At 41.8% G+C, this 26,658-nt stretch overlaps 2 protein-coding genes across 2 annotated transcripts; both read left to right on the top strand.

Annotated features, from left to right (window-relative positions):
* Positions 1 to 342: 342 nt before the first annotated feature.
* Positions 343 to 5,853, top strand: LOC138189347 (uncharacterized). Its single transcript, XM_069131409.1, has 2 exons — positions 343 to 1,207; positions 1,997 to 5,853. The coding sequence occupies exons 1-2, from the start codon at positions 343 to 345 to the stop codon at positions 5,851 to 5,853; spliced, it is 4,722 nt and encodes a 1,573-aa protein (XP_068987510.1).
* A 17,256-nt stretch (positions 5,854 to 23,109) lies between these two features.
* LOC138189346 (uncharacterized) lies at positions 23,110 to 26,154 on the top strand. Its single transcript, XM_069131408.1, has one exon. The coding sequence runs from the start codon at positions 23,110 to 23,112 to the stop codon at positions 26,152 to 26,154; it is 3,045 nt and encodes a 1,014-aa protein (XP_068987509.1).
* The last annotated feature ends 504 nt before the right edge of the window (positions 26,155 to 26,658 follow it).

Genomic DNA, 26,658 nt, shown 5'->3' with positions numbered 1-26,658 from the left:
TCAACTCGTGGTGTCGATTAATATAATCGTAACGGGAATTTACGACTCCCGTTGACGTCTCTCCTCGCGATTGCGTCTCCCCGCGATTGGCCGAATTTACATGGTCCTTCGAGCCGGATTTTGCGCCATTAAAAAGTGCATTGACCCGTGACTATACAGTGTCGCGTGAAATCCACATTCCAACGACTTAAGCAACTAACCAAAGGAGCTGCCCTCGGAAAGGAACTCCTTCATCGCTCAGCACATACGCGAGCCCACACCGCACTGTAACGAGTAGCTACCGATTCCTAGATCAACGTCCATTTGATTAAGGTAAGCCCATTCCGATTATTAAATTCAAATATGGCTCAAGCTGAATCGATCAGCACGTTGCGGCGTAGACGAAGTGCCTTAGTCAGCCGATTTGCAACCACGAAGCGTCAACTCGAGGAATATGAAGAGTCTGAACGGGTAGACAAAAACTATCTAACAGCTTGCCGTAATTCGTTCGACGAAAATTGGCGAAAAATCTGCGCGGTGCAAGAGGAATTAGAAGTGTTAGATGAGGGGGAAATAGCTCGTGCAGATTCTTTATTGCGAGAGCATCATAGGATTGACGTACAGATCATGGACCTCTTCGACCGACTACCATCAGTAACCCCTTCGCCAACAAAGACCCGCGATCCATGCGTGAAACCGGAGACGAGACCAATCACTTTGCCAGAGGTCCGTTTACCTCAATTCGACGGTGCCCTCGAGAACTGGACCTATTTCTACGACACGTTCTTATCCACAGTGGATCGCAATGAGAACTTAACTAACGTCCAAAGGTTTCAACATCTACGCTCCTCTGTAACTGGACGGGCCGCACGGAGCATACAATCCTTAGAACTCACAGAGGCCAACTATCCCATCGCGCTCAACACACTGAAGGAGAAATTTAATTGTGCCCTCCGGATCTGTATGCGTCATTGGGAATTACTGCGCAGTTATCCCGAAATAAAAAGGGAAACTCCAGAAGCCATTGAAGATTTGCTGGAAACCGTCAGCGTAAATTTGAAAGCGCTCGAAAAATTAGGGCAGCCTGTAACATCAGATATAGTGATTATCGAGTTGCTTGCATCGAAATTACCTTCGTCCAGCATGCGTAAATGGCAGCGCACGTTGCCAAACCAAGACGTGCCTTCCTATCAACATCTGATGGAATTTCTGAAAACACGGGCAAACGGTAATCAACTCCTTTCTAAATCAAAGGAAACGAAAGGATCAACCCACAAAAAACATCGTCATCGACAAAACGTACCGCGCGGCCGAACCTTTGCCACAACCAGCAAGACATTAGTGTGCCCGACCTGCAGCGGACCCCACGTACTCAGACATTGTAAGGTCTTCAAAGCCAAATCGGCGGTAGAACGCTTTCAAATCGTAAAAGGGGCAGCGTTATGTATAAACTGCCTAGGCAGCGGACATTCGCTGACACAGTGCACAGCGGGTTCGTGTCATATCTGCGGGCAACGACACAACACCTACCTACACCGAGAGCAAACGCAGATAATTCCACGTTCGTCGAGTAGTCAGTCATCTAGCAATCGGTCGTCCAGCAGTCGGTCGTCTAGCGGTCGGTCATCGAGCGGTCGGTCCTCGAGCGGTCGGTCATCGAGCGGTCGGTCGTCGAGCGGTCGGTCGTCGCGCAGTCGTTCATCGAGCGGTCGGTCGCCGGGCAGTCGTTCATCGCATAAACGATCTAAGAGACAATCCCCCCCGGGATCATCGAAGTCACGTTCGTATCATAAGTCCAGACGGACAACCGAATCATCCCGGAAGCATACATATTCGGCTCCTAAAGACTCGAAAGTTCCTGAGTCAAGCTCCCCACGGACCAAGGGCACCGCCATACACACCTTATCCTAGTCCCAACCCGAGCTAAACTGACTAGCTCAACAAACTACAAAAGGGTGGACCGAATGGGAAAATACATCTCCAAACGGCATACTACATCACGATCTACTGGTCACAGCACAGATCGATGTGCTAGACAAAAGGGCCTCACCAATCCGAGCCAGAGCATTGCTAGATACCGGATCTAGTATGAATTTCATGAGTGAGAAATTCGCAAAATTCCTCGGTATGAAACGAAGGAGATGTTCAGTCCCAATCGGCACCCTCGATGATTTGACGACAATTGCCAAGAGCCAGATCACGGCCACCATTGTTTCTATGGATGGCAAATATAAACGCATAGTAACGTTCTTAGTAATCCCAATAATATCGGCAGTCGTTCCAGATCAACCAATCGATAGGTCCGTCATCCAGCTACCCAAAAATATAAAATTAGCCGACCCAGCATTTCATCGACCAGGCCCGATCGACATATTATTGAGTTCGGGACCAACCTTAGCATCCTTTTGTGTCGGACAGATCAAACTATCCCAATCCACCGATACGGAGCTGTGTTTGCAAAAGACTCGATTCGGTTGGGTTATCGGGGGGAGCCCGCCAGCTCGCGCGGGGATCCATTCCTTTCACGTCACCACCACCGACCTACAAGCGGATCTCGCACGTTTTTGGGAAATCGATGAGGGACCACCTACCACGCATTTCTCAGAGGCGGAATTACAATGTGAGGAGCATTTCCGCAACCATGTCCAACGCAACAAGGAAGGGCGATACGTCGTCGCCCTGCCATTCAACGAGAAGCTTCCCACGCTGGGGACGTCAAGGTCCGTTGCCATGAGTAGACTCGCCTCGCTCCATCGCCGATTCCAACGCGACAAGCAATTCGAAGCCGCGTATAGTGCGGTGATCCAAGAGTATCTAGACTTGGGTCATATGACGAAGATCACGCCTGACCTTCCCACAACCAACGGTTATTATTTGCCTCATCACGGCGTGATAAAGGAATCGAGTGATACTACGAAACTCCGAGTTGTTTTCGACGGATCAGCAATCAGCACTACCAGAGTATCCCTCAACGACATGCTACATACAGGACCTAAATTACAGGAAGATCTAATTGAAATTCTATTGAGATTCCGGTCGCATCAATATGTTCTAACGGGTGACATTGAGAAGATGTATCGACAAATCCTCGTACGTCCAGAAGATCGTAAATATCAACTCATTCTATGGCGTAATTCCAACGGGGAGGTCGATACATATCAACTTAACACCGTGACGTTCGGACTATCAGCTGCCCCATACTTGGCCCTCCGATGCCTCAAACAATTAGCAGAAGACGAAGGACATCGATTCCCGCGAGCAGCAGCGGTTGTGCAGCGCGATTTTTATGTCGACGATGCCCTCACTGGAGCCGACACAAAAGAAGAATTACTATCGGTAAGACACGAACTCACAGACCTTCTCAGATCGGCCGGCTTACATATCCGGGAATGGGCATCCAATGACAAGGACATATTGCGAGGACTAACAGAAAGAGATACCAATAGAAGGCTACAATTGGGCGAGTCACAGACGTTGAAGACCTTAGGCATTTATTGGGATTCTCAGGAAGACGCAATCCTTTACTCAGTTGAACCCACAGCGACCATCACTCGAGTCACTAAACGATCAATGAGTTCGGTGATAGCCCGAATCTATGATCCACTTGGTTTGCTCGCGCCAGTGATTGTCAAAGCAAAAATATTGCTTCAACGCGTCTGGGCATTAAAAATTGATTGGGACGAATCCCTACCAGCAGAGTTGCATACTGAATGGGATCGATATCATATCCAACTACCCTTGCTTAATGATATTCGGTTCCCTCGTAAAACCATAATCAAGGCAGCTAATCATATAGAGCTGCACGGTTTCTGCGACGCCAGTGAAAGGGCATACGGAGCATGTGTCTATCTACGCAGCACCAATCCGGAGGGACACACACAAACTCAGATACTCACGGCTCGATCTAAGGTCGCGCCACTAAAATCGTTGACAATCCCACGACTCGAGTTAAGCGGAGCATTACTCCTCGCCTCACTTATGTCCTTGATAAAGAAGTCCCTCAATATAAAGATTTCTCGCACTGTGTATTGGACGGATTCTACTATAGTGCTTCAGTGGATCAAGTCCTCGCCACACATGTTGAAAACCTTCGTGGCGAACCGCGTAGCCGAGATCCAGACGAAAACAAACATCGACGATTGGCGTCATGTGCCCACCAACGATAATCCAGCAGATCTCATCTCCCGCGGGCAGACTCCCAAGGAATTTCTGCGCCCGACCATCTGGAAAAACGGACCCGAATGGCTCAAACAACAAGAGGAAAACTGGCCGATCTGGATACCCACGACGCTGGGAGAACTCCCAGAACAAAAGAAGACGATATGTCTAACAACTAGTACCATCGACAACACACTCCTCCATGGATATTCATCCTGGACAAGACTAATAAGAGTCGTCTCTTGGTGTCTTCGATGGAAATATAAGCAGAACCGATCCTCCCATCTAACAACGGACGAATTAACCACAGCACATAATAAATTGATCAAGATAATCCAATCCCGACACTTCGCAGCGGAGATTCGGATACTGCAGAAAGATCGAAGCAAGGATGTTGGAGGAAAACTACAGCCACTAAATCCATTCCTCGACGAAGAGGGGATACTACGCGTCGGAGGACGACTGACCAACTCTGCTATCCCATTCAGGCAAAAGCATCCAATTATTTTGCCGAAATCGACAATTACCGAGATCATTATAAACGAAGAACATCGAAACAACCACCACACAGGGACACAAGCTACATTATACGCCGTGAGACTACGCTATTGGCCGATCGACGGCCGTAGCCAAGTGTGGCGCACTATCAAAAGGTGCGTCCGTTGCTGCAGAGCTAATCCTCCACCAGTAGAGTACATGATGGGGGATTTACCAGAGGCGCGTATTACCGAATCGCGCCCGTTTACGAACGTCGCAATCGACTACTGCGGTCCGCTCTATATCAAAGAGAGAAGGAATCGTAACCGCAGTAAAGTCAAGGTATACGTTGCCATATTCGTATGTCTAGCAACAAAAGCCGTCCACATCGAGTTAGTCAGCGATCTAACTACCGACGCATTCCTAGCCGTTCTACGCCGATTCATCTCCCGAAGAGGATACTGCGCAACCATCCTCACCGACAATGGCACCAATTTCGTCGGAGCTAATCGGGAATTACAAGAACTCCGAACCCTATTACAGTCCGACGACCACAAGGAAAAGGTGCAGAATTTTCTCGCCGACCGACAGATACAATGGCGTTTCAACCCCCCAAACTCACCACATTTTGGCGGTTTATGGGAAGCCGCCGTAAAATCGTTCAAACGTCACCTCATCCGCGTCGTCGGCACGGAGCTCTTGACCTTTGAACACCTTAACACCCTTGTGATTGAGATTGAAGCAATTCTCAATTCACGTCCACTGACTCCCATCTCGTCCGATCCGAAAGATCCCCCTGTCCTCACTCCCGGTCACTTTCTAATCGGCGATACATTAACGAGTTTACGGGAGCGTGATTTCAGGACAGTTCCATCAGGCCGGCTATCTAGTTGGCAGCGCATCCACCAGATCAAGCAGTACTTCTGGAGCAGGTGGAATCGAGAGTACCTCAACGAGCTGACCCGTCGCAACAAATGGGACAAGGGAAAACACGACATCCGTGAAGGCACCGTCGTAACCCTCAGGGAGGATAACGTCCCATCCATGCAGTGGCCTTTGGGCCGCGTAATCAAAGTCCATCCAGGAGCCGACGGAATCATACGGACCGCTACCGTGCAGACGGCAACGAGTATCCTGGACTGTGGTGTCAAAAGATTGGTCCCCTTACCCATTCAACCAGAAACAGATGAATCCGAGCATCAACCCGGAGCGAAGGAAATGGACAAACGACGCACCTGACTCCACAGGCAGAATTTGATCGGTGCCCTCTCAACGGGGGGAGGATGTTACGTCGCCTAAAACATCTGCGCTGCATCTCTCGCGACCGGCCAGCCGACGGCCTGCGTAACGTCATTTCGACCCTCAATAAACCTGAGGACCGACCATAACTTTCTCTTGCATTCTGTACACATGTATCTGCATTCCATCCGTCGTCCTGAAAGTTTTCTTAAGGCTAGAAATATTTGCGACGCACATCTAGTTTTTTAGAGAGGTCCTTGGGTTTATTAGGCGCAATCAAAAATGCGGAGAAAGCGGGTACGCGCCCATTAGGAAAAACCAAACATCTGTCTAACAGAACAGGCTGAGTTTTCCCATGTGCAAGGTCATTTATGAACCACGTTGGTAGGAGGACTCCGACTCACTCCTTCAGGTTTCAGCATGGGTCACAGCCAATCGACATCGCGGATCGTTGCCCTCACTTTTCCTGACGAACAACGTGAATAACGAATCCGCGTTCTTCAAGCAAAGGGCACACCCACACCGAGCTTTCTTCCGTGCTAGCCTAAGGGCGACAATTAGTAGAAAGAAAAACAACGTCGACGTGTAGCATCTAACTCTCCCGTCCACTAACATACGAAATTCGACTGTACGAACTTTGCTCTATTATTCGTGTCTATCTCATATTCGTGCGACAAGTTGTTACTGACGATTTGTATCTACTCAACAGTGTAGTTTAAGTGTTGGAAATATATATTTTATAATTCTGTGAATCACAGTGTTATATAAACTTAATCACCCCTATTATCTTAACGGAAATCAGGTGATCGATCAACTCGTGGTGTCGATTAATATAATCGTAACGGGAATTTACGACTCCCGTTGACGTCTCTCCTCGCGATTGCGTCTCCCCGCGATTGGCCGAATTTACATAAATGTTATGAATTTGTGACTTATTGTTGTAAATTCATGACGTAAATATTCTAAATTAATGGCTTAAATGTTATAAATTAATAGTGCAGTCCAGTGTAGATCATCCAAAATGATCTTAGGGGCTTTTGGTGATCCAAACTGGACTGTTGCGTAGTTCTTGGCTTGGTATCGTTTTCCAAAGATTAATCGACTGATTAATTTTTGGAAAACGATGCCAATTACCAGGTCTCACCACGAGGAGGTGACTACGCACGAGACCCGCCCATGGGTTATTTAACACTACACATCGATCTCGACATTCAACCTATTGGCAGAATGTCCAGTTTTGACACTACTTGACCATGGGCCTGCGTAAAGAAATAGTTGTTTCGTAGTCTAACTGCGAAACACATATCTCCAACGCAGCGCTAACATGAATCTTTACAAACGTAGAACAAGGCATACGTAACGCATCATCTATCTCCCATGCAACGATTACATCGATCAGTACAAATATACAGTAATTCGCATCCCTACTGGCAACATTCGGTATCAAAGACACATTTATCTAACTTGGAACGAAAAGAAGAAGATGAAGCTACTGACACTGTCCCGAAACGGACGAGATCGCGAACTCTCGAAATAACTAACAAACCTACGCGACGTACCCCCGTACACGAGATAACCCCGAGGTTCAACGGAAAGCCCAAGAATTGGCCGTAACTCGATTCCTGTTTCGCCGTTCGAAACTTACACGAGTCGCGGTCGATGGCGCCGACAGATGATGCCAGTGATCCACTAGTAATTCAGCCGTGGATCCAGCACATAGGCCAGCAACTTGACACACTCCAACTGAACAAGTGGAACCCGGGGAGGGACCGCTGAACAGGATTACGAAGGCAAGAGGCCCCAACTGAACAGTGGGGTCCACTCACAGGGAGGGACCGCTGAACAGGATTACCAAGGCACGAGGCCCCAGCTGAACAGTGGGGTCCACTCACGGGGAGGGACCGCTGAACAGGATTACGAAGGCAATACCTCAACTGAACAGTGGGGTCCACTCCCGCGGGGCCGAACAGGATTACGGAGGACGTGAAATTGCTGGTCCCTGACCGAGTACCGAAGTACCAATCGGACAGGACTGCAGATCCACGACTGAATCCCCAACAGATTAGCAAGCATCACCGGCACGACGACAACTCCCGTGATCCGATGCAAACGTTGAGCAGTCACCAAGACAGAGCTGTCCTTGGGTGACTTACGAATCCGAAGAGTTGTCTAGAGCACATTGACCCGCACGCACCCGAAATACACGCGAGCGAGTACGCCACGCGACAGTTTGAAAGAACTGAGTGATCGCGAACCGATATATCGTGGGAACAATTTTTCCAGTATGGTAAGCGAGGGGATCAAGAGAGACGAGATCTTTATTTGTCGTTCCAAGATAGATAAATATCTTTGTACAGAATGAGCTTACAATGTACATAACATAGGTATCTATCTTATGATTAATTAAAGCTAATACGCTCGCATCCCACGGTGTCCTGCGATGTCCCACGATGTCCCACGTTGCCCCCGCGGGGGGTATTAGTCCAGTTTAGATCACCAAAACTATTTTGGGTGATCAAGACCAGACTATATTCAAGTAGTTTTTAGCTTGATATCGTTTTCGAATAATAATACTAATATTCGAAATAGTACTTGGTGTATTATTATTTGGAAAACGATACCAATTACCGGGACCCACCACGAGGAGGTAACTACGCTCGGGTCCCATTTACATATGAGTTTTTACGCATTGGAAGCAGAGATGTAAAATTATTTTATAATAAAGCGACATTGTAGCGGCGGCATTGCTTTGTCCGGAGTTTATTGGTTTTTAAATTACTTGTAATCTAACGGTTTTGGTACTCCGAGGCAAAACAACAACACTATTTGAAATGTCCTATGACTCACGTGCAGCTACATATAAGATGTCGTTGCCTTCGGTTAAACTACACTTGCTTCCTTGATTCCATGAATATGGTGTTGTTTCCTTGGTTTTTAGCAGACATGGAAAATTACATCTTAAAATTACACTCTGCGTTACCACTGCTTTTATACAAAATAGTGAAATGAGAAATTAAGTACTGTATTTAAAATTAAAAAATAATGCTATATAAAAATAAAATAGCAATCCAGGGACCTGAAAGATTTCGTTAATAAAATAATACAATATAAATCATTAATTCACTCACATTGATGGTACTGATTTAAATCAATGAATGTAGAGTTGCTTCCGATTAATGGTACAACTGTTATAAATTAAGAGCACAATTACTTTGAATTAATGGGAGAATATGGTTATAAATTATTGGTATAGTTGTTAAGAATTAATGGAGGAATTGTTTTAGATTAATGGCTTAAATATTATCAATTAATGGCTTAGATGATATAAATTAATAGTTTAAATATTGTAAATTAGTGGCTTAGATGTTGTAAATTAATAGCTTAAATGTTATAATTTAATGGCTTAGATGATATAAATTAATAGTTTAAATGTTATAAATTAATGGGTAAATGTATAAAATAACAGTTCAAAAGTTAGAAATTAATGGCTTAAATGTTATAAATTAATAGCTTAAATGTTATAAATTAATAGCTTAAATGTATAAAATAACACTTTAAATTTTGTAAATTAATGGCTTAGATGTTGTTAATTAATAGCTTAAATGTTATAAAATAATAGCTTAAATGTATAAAACAACAGTTTAAATGTTGTAAATTAGTGGCTCAGATGTTGTCAATTAATTGCTTAAATGTTAGAAATTAATGGCTTAAATGTTAGAAATTAATAGTTTAAATGTTAGAAACTAATTGCTTAAATGTTATAAATTAATGGCTTAAATGTATAAAATAACACTTTAAATGCTGTAAATTAATGGTTTAAATGTTATAAATTAACAGTTTAAATGTTATAAATTAATAGCTTGGATGTTATAATTTAATGGCTTAGATGATATAAATTAATAGTTTAAATGTTATAAATTATTGGCAACATGTATTAAATAACAGTTCAAAAGTTAGAAATTAATGGCTTAAATGTTATAAATTAATAGCTTAAATGTTATAAATTAATGGCTTAAATGTATAAAATAACACTTTAAATGCTGTAAATTAATGGTTTAAATGTTATAAATTAACAGTTTGAATGTTATAAATTAATAGCTTGAATGTTATAATTTAATGGCTTAGATGATATAAATTAATAGTTTCAATGTTATAAATTAATGGCTAAATGTATAATATAACAGTTCAAAAGTTAGAAATTAATAGCTTAAATGTTATAAATTAATAGCATAAATGTTATAAATTAATAGTTTAGACGTTATAAATTAATTCCTTAAATGTTATAAATTAATGGCTTGAATGTTATAAATTAATAGCTTAAGTGTTGCAAATTAATGGTATAGACGTTATAAATTACTAGTTACAATGTTGTTGTTTGATATTTTTTCTTACTTACCTGATATTTATGTTCTTCTTCGATGTTCACTCTCCGGAATTTCAGGCACAAAAGAGCTCGCGCGCGACTTCCGTGTTCCTTATATAACTTAACAAGGCGTCGGTTTGTTAATCAAACGGTAACGATTTTTTGACATAGCAGGAGACGGTTTTTCCATTGTAACAAAATCAAATTGAACGATTTCTTAATTTTAATCGTAAATTGGCATCTTTTACGATTTAATACGATATCCATTTTTATCATTTTAATAGTTTCTACAAACTAAAACTATATTCACACCTACATGATACTAGTTTTCGACTATCGATTAGTTTGGACAAAAAGGGAAAAGAGCCTAAGTGCAGTCGATGACGTTACTGTGAAATAAATTAAGCTATTAAATAATCAGACAGATAAAATTCATATTAAGCGTTATATTATATTATCGATATTCGTTCATTTACTCGTGCTAATTAAAAAATAAAACGTTCTTTTTTCTTGAGTAACACCTACATCACTGTTTGCGATATTTAAGATTCTTATTTAATGCTTATTTAGAAGTCAGGTACCTTTTTAATTCTTCACAAGTTAAACGATTAAATTTACTCGTTATAGTTGTAACATAAAATGGCTTTATTTCTTCAATACCGCCTGCATCGCTGTACGTGAAACAGTTATTAATTATGTAGCAAATAATATGATCTAATTGGCTGTAATCGCGGTTACGTATTTCTTCGTTAAATCTATCGATGTATTGGGCTATTAGCGCGAGACTTACTGATTCCTCGAGGAATGGTTTGATTCTTATAAAGTAATGTTTTAAATGTGCCAATTAATGTTTCAATTGTTATAAATTAACAGTTTAATCGTCGTTAATTATTTGCTTAAATGTTATAAATTAATAGCTGAAGTGTTATTAATTAATAGTTTGAATGTTAGGAATTAATGGTATAAATGTAAAAATTAATAGCTTAAATGTTATGAATTTGTGACTTATTGTTGTAAATTCATGACGTAAATATTGTAAATTAATGGCTTAAATGTCATAAATTAATAGTGCAGTCCAGTGTAGATCATCCAAAATGATCTTAGGGGCTTTTGGTGATCCAAACTGGACTGTTGCGTAGTTCTTGGCTTGGTATCGTTTTCCAAAGATTAATCGACTGATTAATTTTTGGAAAACGATGCCAATTACCAGGTCTCACCACGAGGAGGTGACTACGCACGAGACCCGCCCATGGGTTATTTAACACTACATATCGATCTCGACATTCAACCTATTGGCAGAATGTCCAGTTTTGACACTACTTGACCATGGGCCTGCGTAAAGAAATAGTTGTTTCGTAGTCTAACTGCGAAACACATATCTCCAACGCAGCGCTAACATGAATCTTTACAAACGTAGAACAAGGCATACTTAACGCATCATCTATCTCCCAGACAACGATTACATCGATCAGTACAAATATACAATAATTCGCATTCCTACTGGCAACATTCGGTATCAAAGACACATTTATCTAACTTGGAACGAAAAGAAGAAGATGAAGCTACTGACACTGTCCCGAAACGGACGAGATCGCGATCTCTCGAAAGAACTAACAAACCTGCGCGAAATACCCCAGTACACGAGATAACCCCGAGGTTCAACGGAAAGCCCAAGAATTAGCCGTAACTCGATTCCTGTTTCGCCGTTCGAAACTTACACGAGTCGCCGTCGATGGCGCCGACAGATGATGCCAGTGATCCACTAGTAATTCAGCCGTGGATCCAGCACATAGGCCAGCAACTTGACAAACTCCAACTGAACAAGTGGAACCCGGGGAGGGACCGCTGAACAGGATTACGAAGGCAAGAGGCCCCAACTGAACAGTGGGGTCCACTCACAGGGAGGGATCGCTGAACAGGATTACCAAGGCACGAGGCCAAAACTGAACAGTTGGGTCCACTCCCGCGGGGCCGAACAGGATTACGGAGGACGTGAAATTGGTGGTCTCTGATCGAGTACCCAAGTACCAATCGGACAGGACTGCAGATCCACGAGTGAATCCCCAACAGATTAGCAAGCAACACCGGCACGGCGACAACTCCCGTGATCCGATGCAAACGTTGAGCAGTCACCAAGGCAGAGCTGTCCTTGGGCGACTTACGAATCCGAAGAGTTGTCTAGAGCACATTGACCCGCACGCACCCGAAATAAACGCGAGCGAGTACGCCAAGCGACAGTTTGAAAGAACTGACTGATCGCGAACCGATATATCGTGGGAACAATTTTTCCAGTATGGTAAGCGAGGGGATCAAGAGAGACGAGATCTTTATTTGTCGTTCCAAGATAGATAAGTATCTTTGTACAGAATGAGCTTACAATGTACATAACATAGGTATCTATCTTATGATTAATTAAAGCTAATACGCACGCATCCCACGGTGTCCTGCGATGTTCCACGATGTCCCACGTTGCCCCCGCGGGGGGTATTAGTCCAGTTTAGATCACCAAAACTATTTTGGGTGATCAAGACCAGACTATATTCATGTAGTTTTTAGCTTGATATCGTTTTCGAATAATAATACTAATATTCGAAATAGTACTTGGTGTATTATTATTTGGAAAACGATACCAATTACCGGGACCCACCACGAGGAGGTAACTACGCTCGGGTCCCATTTACATATGAGTTTTTACGCATTGGAAGCAGAGACGTAAAATTATTTTATAATAAAGCGACATTGTAGCGGCGGCATTGTTTTGTCCGGAGTTTATTTGTTTTTAAATTACTTGTAATCTAACGGTTTTGGTACTCCGAGGCAAAACAACAACACTATTTGAAATGTCCTATGACTCATGTGCAGCTACAGATAAGATGTCGTTGCCTTCGGTTAAACTACACTTGCTTCCTTGATTCCATGAATATGGTGTTGTTTCCTTGGTTTTTAGCAGACATGGAAAATTACATCTTAAAATTACACTCTGCGTTACCACTGCTTTTATACAAAATAGTGAAATGGGAAATTAAGTACTGTATTTAAAATTAAAAAATAATGCTATATAGAAATAAAATAGCAATCCAGGGACCTGAAAGATTTCGTTAATAAAATAATACAATATAAATCATTAATTCACTCACATTGATGGTACTGATTTAAATCAATGAATGTAGAGTTGCTTCCGATTAATGGTACAACTGTTATAAATTAAGAGCACAATTACTTTGAATTAATGGGAGAATATGGATATAAATTATTGGAATAGTTGTTAGGAATTAATGGAGGAATTGTTTTAGATTAATGGCTTAAATATTATAAATTAATGGCTTAGATGATATAAATTAATAGTTTAAATATTGTAAATTAGTGGCTTAGATGTTGTAAATTAATAGCTTAAATGTTATAATTTAATGCCATAGATGATATAAATTAATAGTTTAAATGTTATAAATTAATGGCTAAATGTATAAAATAACAGTTCAAAAGTTAGAAATTAATGGCTTAAATGTTATAAATTAATAGCTTAAATGTTATAAATTAATAGCTTAAATGTATAAAATAACACTTTAAATGTTGTAAATTGATGACTTAGATGTTGTTAATTAATATCTTAAATGTTATAAAATAATAGCTTAAATGTATAAAACAACAGTTTAAATGTTGTAAATTAGTGGCTCAGATGTTGTCAATTAATTGCTTAAATGTTAGAAATTAATGGCTTAAATGTTAGAAATTAATAGTTTAAATGTTATAAATTAATTGCTTAAATGTTATAAATTAATGGCTTAAATGTATAAAATACCACTTTAAATGCTGTAAATTAATGGTTTAAATGTTATAAATTAACAGTTTAAATGTTATAAATTAATAGCTTGAATGTTATAATTTAATGGCTTAGATGATATAAATTAATAGTTTAAATGTTATCAATTAATGGCTAAATGTATAAAATAACAGTTCAAAAGTTAGAAATTAATGGCTTAAATGTTATAAATTAATAGCATAAATGTTATAAATTAATAGTTTAGACGTTATAAATTAATTCCTTAAATGTTATAAATTAATGGCTTGAAAGTTATAAATTAATAGCTTAAGTGTTGTAAATTAATGGTTTAGACGTTATAAATTACTAGTTACAATGTTGTTGTTTGATATTTTTTCTTACTTACCTGATATTTATGTTTTTCTTCGATGTTCACTCTCCGGAATTTCAGGCACAAAAGAGCTCGCGCGCGACTTCCGTGTTCCTTATATAACTTAACAAGGCGTCGGTTTGTTAATCAAACGGTAACGATTTTTTGACATAGCAGGAGACGGTTTTTCCATTGTAACAAAATCAAATTGAACGATTTCTTAATTTTTATCGTAAATTGGCATCTTTTACGATTTAATACGATATCCATTTTTATCATTGTAAAAGTTTCTACAAACTAAGACTAAATTCACACCTACATGATACTAGTTTTCGACTATCGATTAGTTTGGACAAAAAGGGAAAAGAGCCTAAGGGCAGTCGATGACGTTACTGTGAAATAAGTTAAGCTATTAAATAATCAGACAGATAAAATTCATATTAAGCGTTATATTATATTATCGATATTCGTTCATTTACTCGTGCTAATTAAAAAATAAAACGTTCTTTTTTCTTGAGTAACACCTACATCACGGTTAGCGATATTTAAGATTCTTATTTAATGCTTATTTAGAAGTCAGGTACCTTTTTAATTCTTCACAAGTTAAACGATTAAATTTACTCGTTATAGTTGTAACATAAAATGGCTTTATTTCTTCTATACCGCCTGCATCGCTGTACGTGATACAGTTATTAATTATGTAGCAAATAATATGATCTAATTGGCTGTAATCGCGGTTACGTATTTCTTCGTTAAATTTATCGATGTATTGGGCTATTAGTGCGAGACTTACTGATTCCTCGAGGAATGGTTTGATTCTTATAAATTAATGTTTTAAATGTGCCAATTAATGTTTCAATTGTTATAAATTAATAGTTTAATCGTCGTTAATTATTTGCTTAAATGTTATAAATTAATAGCTTAAGTGTTATAAATTAATAGTTTGAATGTTAGGAACTAATGGTATAAATGTAAAAATTAATAGCTTAAATGTTATGAATTTGTGACTTATTGTTGTAAATTCATGACGTAAATATTGTAAATTAATGGCTTAAATGTTATAAATTAATAGTGCAGTCCAGTGTAGATCATCCAAAATGATCTTAGGGGCTTTTGGTGATCCAAACTGGACTGTTGCGTAGTTCTTGGCTTGGTATCGTTTTCCAAAGATTAATCGACTGATTAATTTTTGGAAAACGATGCCAATTACCAGGTCTCACCACGAGGAGCTGACTACGCACGAGACCCGCCCATGGGTTAATTAACACTACACATCGATCTCGACATTCAACCTATTGGCAGAATGTCCAGTTTTGACACTACTTGACTATGGGCCTGCGTAAAGAAATAGTTGTTTCGTAGTCTAACTGCGAAACACATATCTCCAACGCAGCGCTAACATGAATCTTTACAAACGTAGAACAAGGCATACGTATCGCATCATCTATCTCCCACACAACGATTACATCGATCAGTATAAATATACAATAATTCGCATCCCTACTGGCAACATTCGGTATCAAAGACACATTTATCTAACTTGGAACGAAAAGAAGAAGATGAAGCTACTGACACTGTCCCGAAACGGACGAGATCGCGATCTCTCGAAAGAACTAACAAACCTACGCGACGTACCCCCGTACACGAGATAACCCCGAGGTTCAACGGAAAGCCCAAGAATTGGCCGTAACTCGATTCCTGTTTCGCCGTTCGAAACTTACACGAGTCGCGGTCGATGGCGCCGACAGATGATGCCAGTGATCCACTAGTAATTCAGCCGTGGATCCAGCACATAGGCCAGCAACTTGACACACTCCAACTGAACAAGTGGAACCCGGGGTGGGACCGCTGAACAGGATTACGAAGGCAAGAGGCCCCAACTGAACAGTGGGGTCCACTCACAGGGAGGGACCGCTGAACAGGATTACCGAGGCACGAGGCCCCAACTGAACAGTGGGGTCCTCTCACGGGGAGGGACCGCTGAACAGGATTACGAAGGCAATACCTCAACTGAACAGTGGGGTCCACTCCCGCGGGGCCGAACAGGATTACGGAGGACGTGAAATTGCTGGTCCCTGACCGAGTACCGAAGTACCAATCGGACAGGACTGCAGATCCACGACTGAATCCCCAACAGATTAGCAAGCATCACCGGCACGACGACAACTCCCGTGATCCGATGCAAACGTTGAGCAGTCACCAAGACAGAGCTGTCCTTGGGCGACTTACGAATCCGAAGAGTTGTCTAGAGCACATTGACCCGCACGCACCCGAAATACACGCGAGCGAGTACGCCACGCGACAGTTTGAAGGAACTGAGTGATCGCGAACCGATATATCGTGGGAACAATTTTTCCAGTATGGTAAGCGAGGGGATCAAGAGATACGAGATCTTTATTTGTCGTTCCAAGATAGATAAGTATCTTTGTACAGAATGAGCTTACAATGTACATAACATAGGTATCTATCTAATGATTAATTAAAGCTAATACGCTCGCATCCCACGGTGTCCTGCGATGTCCCACGATGTCCCACGTTGCCCCCGCGGGGGGGTATTAGTCCAGTTTAGATCACCAAAACTATTTTGGGTGATCGAGACCAGACTATATTCAAGTAGTTTTTAGCTTGATATCGTTTTCGAATAATAATACTAATATTCGAAATAGTACTTGGTGTATTATTATTTGGAAAACGATACCAATTACCGGGACCCACCACGAGGAGGTAACTACGCTCGGGTCCCATTTACATATGAGTTTTTACGCATTGGAAGCAGAGATGTAAAATTATTTTATAATAAAGCGACATTGTAGCGGCGGCATTGTTTTGTCCGGAGTTTATTTGTTTTTAAATTACTTGTAATCTAACGGTTTTGGTACTCCGAGGCAAAACAACAACACTATTTGAAATGTCCTATGACTCATGTGCAGCTACAGATAAGATGTCGTTGCCTTCGGTTAAACTACACTTGCTTCCTTGATTCCATGAATATGGTGTTGTTTCCTTGGTTTTTAGCAGACATGGAAAATTACATCTTAAAATTACACTCTGCGTTACCACTGCTTTTATACAAAATAGTGAAATGAGAAATTAAGTACTGTATTCAAAATTAAAAAATAATGCTATATAGAAATAAAATAGCAATCCAGGGACCTGAAAGATTTCGTTAATAAAATAATACAATATAAATCATTAATTCACTCACATTGATGGTACTGATTTAAATCAATGAATGTAGAGTTGCTTCCGATTAATGGTGCAACTGTTATAAATTAAGAGCACAATTACTTTGAATTAATGGGAGAATATAGTTATAAATTATTGGTATAGTTGTTAAGAATTAATGGAGGAATTGTTTTAGATTAATGGCTTAAATATTATCAATTAATGGCTTAGATGATATAAATTAATAGTTTAAATATTTTAAATTAGTGGCTTAGATGTTGTAAATTAATAGCTTAAATGTTATAATTGAATGGCTTAGATGATATAAATTAATAGTTTAAATGTTATAAATTAATGGCTAAATGTATAAAATTACAGTTCAAAAGTTAGAAATTAATGGCTTAAATGTTATAAATTAATAGCTTAAATGTTATAAATTAATAGCTTAAATGTATAAAATAACACTTTAAATGTTGTAAATTAATGGCTTAGATGTTGTTAATTAATAGCTTAAATGTTATAAAATAATAGCTTAAATGTATAAAACAACAGTTTAAATGTTGTAAATTAGTGGCTCAGATGTTGTCAATTAATTGCTTAAATGTTAGAAATTAATGGCTTAAATGTTAGAAATTAATAGTTTAAATGTTATAAATTAATTGCTTAAATGTTATAAGTTAATGGCTTAAATGTATAAAATAACACTTTAAATGCTGTAAATTAATGGTTTAAATGTTATAAATTAACAGTTTAAATGTTATAAATTAATAGCTTGAATGTTATAATTTAATGGCTTAGATGATATAAATTATTATTTTAAATGTTATAAATTAATGGCTAAATGTATAAAATAACAGTTCAAAAGTTAGAAATTAATGGCTTAAATGTTATAAATTAATAGCATAAATGTTATAAATTAATAGTTTAGACGTTATAAATTAATTCCTTAAATGTTATAAATTAATGGCTTGAATGTTATAAATTAATAGCTTAAGTGTTGTAAATTAATGGTTTAGACATTATAAATAACTAGTTACAATGTTGTTGTTTGATATTTTTTCTTACTTACCTGATATTTATGTTCTTCTTCGATGTTCACTCTCCGGAACTTCAGGCACAAAAGAGCTCGCGTGCGACTTCCGTGTTCCTTATATAACTTAACAAGGCGTCGGTTTGTTAATCAAACGGTAACGATTTTTTGACATAGCAGGAGACGGTTTTTCCATTGTAACAAAATCAAATTGAACGATTTCTTAATTTTTATCGTAAATTGGCATCTTTTACGATTTAATACGATATCCATTTTTATCATTTTAATAGTTTCTACAAACTAAGACTAAATTCACACCTACATGATACTAGTTTTCGAGTATCGATTAGTTTGGACAAAAAGGGAAAAGAGCCTAAGGGCAGTCGATGACGTTACTGTGAAATAAGTTAAGCTATTAAATAAGCAGACAGATAAAATTCATATTAAGCGTTATATTATATTATCGATATTCGTTCATTTACTCGTGCTAATTAAAAAATAAAACGTTCTTTTTTCTTGAGTAACACCTACATCACCGTTTGCGATATTTAAGATTCTTATTTAATGCTTATTTAGAAGTCAGGTACCTTTTTAATTCTTCACAAGTTAAACGATTAAATTTACTCGTTATAGTTGTAACATAAAATGGCTTTATTTCTTCAATACCGCCTGCATCGCTGTACGTGATACAGTTATTAATTATGTAGCAAATGATATGATATAATTGGTTGTAATCGCGGTTACGTAGTTCTTCGTTAAATCTATCGATGTATTGGGCTATTAGCGCGAGACTTACTGATTCCTCGAGGAATGGTTTGATTCTTATAAATTAATGTTTTAAATGTGCCAATTATTGTTTCAATTGTTATAAATTAATAGATTAATCGTTGTTAATTATTTGCTTAAATGTTATAAATTAATAGCTTAAGTGTTATAAATTAATAGTTTGAATGTTAGGAATTAATGGTATAAATGTAAAAATTAATACCTTAAATTGTTACGTCGCCTAAAACATCTGCGCTGCATCTCTCGCGACCGGCCAGCCGACGGCCTGCGTAACGTCATTTCGACCCTCAATAAACCTGAGGACCGACCATAACTTTCTCTTGCATTCTGTACACATGTATCTGCATTCCATCCGTCGTCCTGAAAGTTTTCTTAAGGCTGGAAATATTTGCGACGCACATCTGGTTTTTTAGAGAGGTCCTTGGGTTTATTAGGCGCAATCAAAAATGCGGAGAAAGCGGGTACGCGCCCATTAGGAAAAACCAAACATCTGTCTAACAGAACAGGCTGAGTTTTCCCATGTGCAAGGTCATTTATGAACCACGTTGGTAGGAGGACTCCGACTCACTCCTTCAGGTTTCAGCATGGGTCACAGCCAATCGACATCGCGGATCGTTGCCCTCACTTTTCCTGACGAACAACGTGAATAACGAATCCGCGTTCTTCATGCAAAGGGCACACCCACACCGAGCTTTCTTCCGTGCTAGCCTAAGGGCGACAATTAGTAGAAAGAAAAACAACGTCGACGTGTAGCATCTAACTCTCCCGTCCACTAACATACGAAATTCGACTGTACGAACTTTGCTCTATTATTCGTGTCTATCTCATATTCGTGCGACAAGTTGTTACTGACGATTTGTATCTACTCAACAGTGTAGTTTAAGTGTTGGAAATATATATTTTATAATTCTGTGAATCACAGTGTTATATAAACTTAATCACCCCTATTATCTTAACGGAAATCAGGGGATCGATCAACTCGTGGTGTCGATTAATATAATCGTAACGGGAATTTACGACTCCCGTTGACGTCTCTCCTCGCGATTGCGTCTCCCCGCGATTGGCCGAATTTACATGGTCCTTCGAGCCGGATTTTGCGCCATTAAAAAGTGCATTGACCCGTGACTATACAGTGTCGCGTGAAATCCACATTCCAACGACTTAAGCAACTAACCAAAGGAGCTGCCCTCGGAAAGGAACTCCTTCATCGCTCAGCACATACGCGAGCCCACACCGCACTGTAACGAGTAGCTACCGATTCCTAGATCAACGTCCATTTGATTAAGGTAAGCCCATTCCGATTATTAAATTCAAATATGGCTCAAGCTGAATCGATCAGCACGTTGCGGCGTAGACGAAGTGCCTTAGTCAGCCGATTTGCAACCACGAAGCGTCAACTCGAGGAATATGAAGAGTCTGAACGGGTAGACAAAAACTATCTAACAGCTTGCCGTAATTCGTTCGACGAAAATTGGCGAAAAATCTGCGCGGTGCAAGAGGAATTAGAAGTGTTAGATGAGGGGGAAATAGCTCGTGCAGATTCTTTATTGCGAGAGCATCATAGGATTGACGTACAGATCATGGACCTCTTCGACCGACTACCATCAGTAACCCCTTCGCCAACAAAGACCCGCGATCCATGCGTGAAACCGGAGACGAGACCAATCACTTTGCCAGAGGTCCGTTTACCTCAATTCGACGGTGCCCTCGAGAACTGGACCTATTTCTACGACACGTTCTTATCCACAGTGGATCGCAATGAGAACTTAACTAACGTCCAAAGGTTTCAACATCTACGCTCCTCTGTAACTGGACGGGCCGCACGGAGCATACAATCCTTAGAACTCACAGAGGCCAACTATCCCATCGCGCTCAACACACTGAAGGAGAAATTTAATTGTGCCCTCCGGATCTGTATGCGTCATTGGGAATTACTGCGCAGTTATCCCGAAATAAAAAGGGAAACTCCAGAAGCCATTGAAGATTTGCTGGAAACCGTCAGCGTAAATTTGAAAGCGCTCGAAAAATTAGGGCAGCCTGTAACATCAGATATAGTGATTATCGAGTTGCTTGCATCGAAATTACCTTCGTCCAGCATGCGTAAATGGCAGCGCACGTTGCCAAACCAAGACGTGCCTTCCTATCAACATCTGATGGAATTTCTGAAAACACGGGCAAACGGTAATCAACTCCTTTCTAAATCAAAGGAAACGAAAGGATCAACCCACAAAAAACATCGTCATCGACAAAACGTACCGCGCGGCCGAACCTTTGCCACAACCAGCAAGACATTAGTGTGCCCGACCTGCAGCGGACCCCACGTACTCAGACATTGTAAGGTCTTCAAAGCCAAATCGGCGGTAGAACGCTTTCAAATCGTAAAAGGGGCAGCGTTATGTATAAACTGCCTAGGCAGCGGACATTCGCTGACACAGTGCACAGCGGGTTCGTGTCATATCTGCGGGCAACGACACAACACCTACCTACACCGAGAGCAAACGCAGATAATTCCACGTTCGTCGAGTAGTCAGTCATCTAGCAATCGGTCGTCCAGCAGTCGGTCGTCTAGCGGTCGGTCATCGAGCGGTCGGTCCTCGAGCGGTCGGTCATCGAGCGGTCGGTCGTCGAGCGGTCGGTCGTCGCGCAGTCGTTCATCGAGCGGTCGGTCGCCGGGCAGTCGTTCATCGCATAAACGATCTAAGAGACAATCCCCCCCGGGATCATCGAAGTCACGTTCGTATCATAAGTCCAGACGGACAACCGAATCATCCCGGAAGCATACATATTCGGCTCCTAAAGACTCGAAAGTTCCTGAGTCAAGCTCCCCACGGACCAAGGGCACCGCCATACACACCTTATCCTAGTCCCAACCCGAGCTAAACTGACTAGCTCAACAAACTACAAAAGGGTGGACCGAATGGGAAAATACATCTCCAAACGGCATACTACATCACGATCTACTGGTCACAGCACAGATCGATGTGCTAGACAAAAGGGCCTCACCAATCCGAGCCAGAGCATTGCTAGATACCGGATCTAGTATGAATTTCATGAGTGAGAAATTCGCAAAATCCCTCGGTATGAAACGAAGGAGATGTTCAGTCCCAATCGGCACCCTCGATGATTTGACGACAATTGCCAAGAGCCAGATCACGGCCACCATTGTTTCTATGGATGGCAAATATAAACGCATAGTAACGTTCTTAGTAATCCCATTAATATCGGCAGTCGTTCCAGATCAACCAATCGATAGGTCCGTCATCCAGCTACCCAAAAATATAAAATTAGCCGACCCAGCATTTCATCGACCAGGCCCGATCGACATATTATTGAGTTCGGGACCAACCTTAGCATCCTTTTGTGTCGGACAGATCAAACTATCCCAATCCACCGATACGGAGCTGTGTTTGCAAAAGACTCGATTCGGTTGAGTTATCGGGGGGAGCCCGCCAGCTCGCTCGGGGATCCATTCCTTTCACGTCACCACCACCGACCTACAAGCGGATCTCGCACGTTTTTGGGAAATCGATGAGGGACCACCTACCACGCATTTCTCAGAGGCGGAATTACAATGTGAGGAGCATTTCCGCAACCATGTCCAACGCAACAAGGAAGGGCGATACGTCGTCGCCCTGCCATTCAACGAGAAGATTCCCACGCTGGGGACGTCAAGGTCCGTTGCCATGAGTAGACTCGCCTCGCGCCATCGCCGATTCCAACGCGACAAGCAATTCGAAGCCGCGTATAGTGCGGTGATCCAAGAGTATCTAGACTTGGGTCATATGACGAAGATCACGCCTGACCTTCCCACAACCAACAGTTATTATTTGCCTCATCACGGCGTGATAAAGGAATCGAGTGATACTACGAAACTCCGAGTTGTTTTCGACGGATCAGCAATCAGCACTACCGGAGTATCCCTCAACGACATGCTACATACAGGACCTAAATTACAGGAAGATCTAATTGAAATTCTATTGAGATTCCGGTCGCATCAATATGTTCTAACGGGTGACATTGAGAAGATGTATCGACAAATCCTCGTACGTCCAGAAGATCGTAAATATCAACTCATTCTATGGCGTAATTCCAACGGGGAGGTCGATACATATCAACTTAACACCGTGACGTTCGGACTATCAGCTGCCCCATACTTGGCCCTCCGATGCCTCAAACAATTAGCAGAAGACGAAGGACATCGATTCCCGCGAGCAGCAGCGGTTGTGCAGCGCGATTTTTATGTCGACGATGCCCTCACTGGAGCCGACACAAAAGAAGAATTACTATCGGTAAGACACGAACTCACAGACCTTCTCAGATCGGCCGGCTTACATATCCGGGAATGGGCATCCAATGACAAGGACATATTGCGAGGACTAACAGAAAGAGATACCAATAGAAGGCTACAATTGGGCGAGTCACAGACGTTGAAGACCTTAGGCATTTATTGGGATTCTCAGGAAGACGCAATCCTTTACTCAGTTGAACCCACAGCGACCATCACTCGAGTCACTAAACGATCAATGAGTTCGGTGATAGCCCGAATCTATGATCCACTTGGTTTGCTCGCGCCAGTGATTGTCAAAGCAAAAATATTGCTTCAACGCGTCTGGGCATTAAAAATTGATTGGGACGAATCCCTACCAGCAGAGTTGCATACTGAATGGGATCGATATCATATCCAACTACCCTTGCTTAATGATATTCGGTTCCCTCGTAAAACCATAATCAAGGCAGCTAATCATATAGAGCTGCACGGTTTCTGCGACGCCAGTGAAAGGGCATACGGAGCATGTGTCTATCTACGCAGCACCAATCCGGAGGGACACACACAAACTCAGATACTCACGGCTCGATCTAAGGTCGCGCCACTAAAATCGTTGACAATCCCACGACTCGAGTTAAGCGGAGCATTACTCCTCGCCTCACTTATGTCCTTGATAAAGAAGTCCCTCAATATAAAGATTTCTCGCACTGTGTATTGGACGGATTCTACTATAGTGCTTCAGTGGATCAAGTCCTCGCCACACATGTTGAAAACCTTCGTGGCGAACCGCGTAGCCGAGATCCAGACGAAAACAAACATCGACGATTGGCGTCATGTGCCCACCAACGATAATCCAGCAGATCTCATCTCCCGCGGGCAGACTCCCAAGGAATTTCTGCGCCCGACCATCTGGAAAAACGGACCCGAATGGCTCAAACAACAAGAGGAAAACTGGCCGATCTGGATACCCACGACGCTGGGAGAACTCCCAGAACAAAAGAAGACGATATGTCTAACAACTAGTACCATCGACAACACACTCCTCCATGGATATTCATCCTGGACAAGACTAATAAGAGTCGTCTCTTGGTGTCTTCGATGGAAATATAAGCAGAACCGATCCTCCCATCTAACAACGGACGAATTAACCACCGCACATAATAAATTGATCAAGATAATCCAATCCCGACACTTCGCAGCGGAGATTCGGATACTGCAGAAAGATCGAAGCAAGGATGTTGGAGGAAAACTACAGCCACTAAATCCATTCCTCGACGAAGAGGGGATACTACGCGTCGGAGGACGACTGACCAACTCTGCTATCCCATTCAGGCAAAAGCATCCAATTATTTTGCCGAAATCGACAATTACCGAGATCATTATAAACGAAGAACATCGAAACAACCACCACACAGGGACACAAGCTACATTATACGCCGTGAGACTACGCTATTGGCCGATCGACGGCCGTAGCCAAGTGTGGCGCACTATCAAAAGGTGCGTCCGTTGCTGCAGAGCTAATCCTCCACCAGTAGAGTACTTGATGGGGGATTTACCAGAGGCGCGTATTACCGAATCGCGCCCGTTTACGAACGTCGGAATCGACTACTGCGGTCCGCTCTATATCAAAGAGAGAAGGAATCGTAACCGCAGTAAAGTCAAGGTATACGTTGCCATATTCGTATGTCTAGCAACAAAAGCCGTCCACATCGAGTTAGTCAGCGATCTAACTACCGACGCATTCCTAGCCGTTCTACGCCGATTCATCTCCCGAAGAGGATACTGCGCAACCATCCTCACCGACAATGGCACCAATTTCGTCGGAGCTAATCGGGAATTACAAGAACTCCGAACCCTATTACAGTCCGACGACCACAAGGAAAAGGTGCAGAATTTTCTCGCCGACCGACAGATACAATGGCGTTTCAACCCCCCAAACTCACCACATTTTGGCGGTTTATGGGAAGCCGCCGTAAAATCGTTCAAACGTCACCTCATCCGCGTCGTCGGCACGGAGCTCTTGACCTTTGAACACCTTAACACCCTTGTGATTGAGATTGAAGCAATTCTCAATTCACGTCCACTGACTCCCATCTCGTCCGATCCGAAAGATCCCCCTGTCCTCACTCCCGGTCACTTTCTAATCGGCGATACATTAACGAGTTTACGGGAGCGTGATTTCAGGACAGTTCCATCAGGCCGGCTATCTAGTTGGCAGCGCATCCACCAGATCAAGCAGTACTTCTGGAGCAGGTGGAATCGAGAGTACCTCAACGAGCTGACCCGCCGCAACAAATGGGACAAGGGAAAACACGACATCCGTGAAGGCACCGTCGTAATCCTCAGGGAGGATAACGTCCCATCCATGCAGTGGCCTTTGGGCCGCGTAATCAAAGTCCATCCAGGAGCCGACGGAATCATACGGACCGCTACCGTGCAGACGGCAACGAGTATCCTGGACCGTGGTGTCAAAAGATTGGTCCCCTTACCCATTCAACCAGAAACAGATGAATCCGAGCATCAACCCGGAGCGAAGGAAATGGACAAACGACGCACCTGACTCCACAGGCAGAATTTGATCGGTGCCCTCTCAACGGGGGGAGGATGTTACGTCGCCTAAAACATCTGCGCTGCATCTCTCGCGACCGGCCAGCCGACGGCCTGCGTAACGTCATTTCGACCCTCAATAAACCTGAGGACCAACCATAACTTTCTCTTGCATTCTGTACACATGTATCTGCATTCCATCCGTCGTCCTGAAAGTTTTCTTAAGGCTAGAAATATTTGCGACGCACATCTGGTTTTTTAGAGAGGTCCTTGGGTTTATTAGGCGCAATCAAAAATGCGGAGAAAGCGGGTACGCGCCCATTAGGAAAAACCAAACATCTGTCTAACAGAACAGGCTGAGTTTTCCCATGTGCAAGGTCATTTATGAACCACGTTGGTAGGAGGACTCCGACTCACTCCTTCAGGTTTCAGCATGGGTCACAGCCAATCGACATCGCGGATCGTTGCCCTCACTTTTCCTGACGAACAACGTGAATAACGAATCCGCGTTCTTCAT

The sequence above is a fragment of the Bombus flavifrons genome, unplaced genomic scaffold (genome assembly GCF_040668555.2).
Source record: "Bombus flavifrons isolate JBK064 unplaced genomic scaffold, iyBomFlav1_principal scaffold0025, whole genome shotgun sequence".
Classification (NCBI taxonomy): Eukaryota; Metazoa; Arthropoda; class Insecta; order Hymenoptera; family Apidae; genus Bombus; species Bombus flavifrons.
Note: the sequence above shows the minus strand (reverse complement) of the source record. Positions and strands in the feature narration are given on the sequence as shown.

Coding starts and splice junctions, on each gene's coding strand:
- LOC138189347 (XM_069131409.1), top strand. CDS start 343: ATGGCTCAAGCTGAATCGATCAGCACGTTGCGGCGTAGACGAAGTGCC. Junction 1,208..1,996: donor TCTGAAAACACGGGCAAACG/GTAATCAACTCC, acceptor TACTGGTCACAG/CACAGATCGATGTGCTAGAC.
- LOC138189346 (XM_069131408.1), top strand. CDS start 23,110: ATGACGAAGATCACGCCTGACCTTCCCACAACCAACAGTTATTATTTG.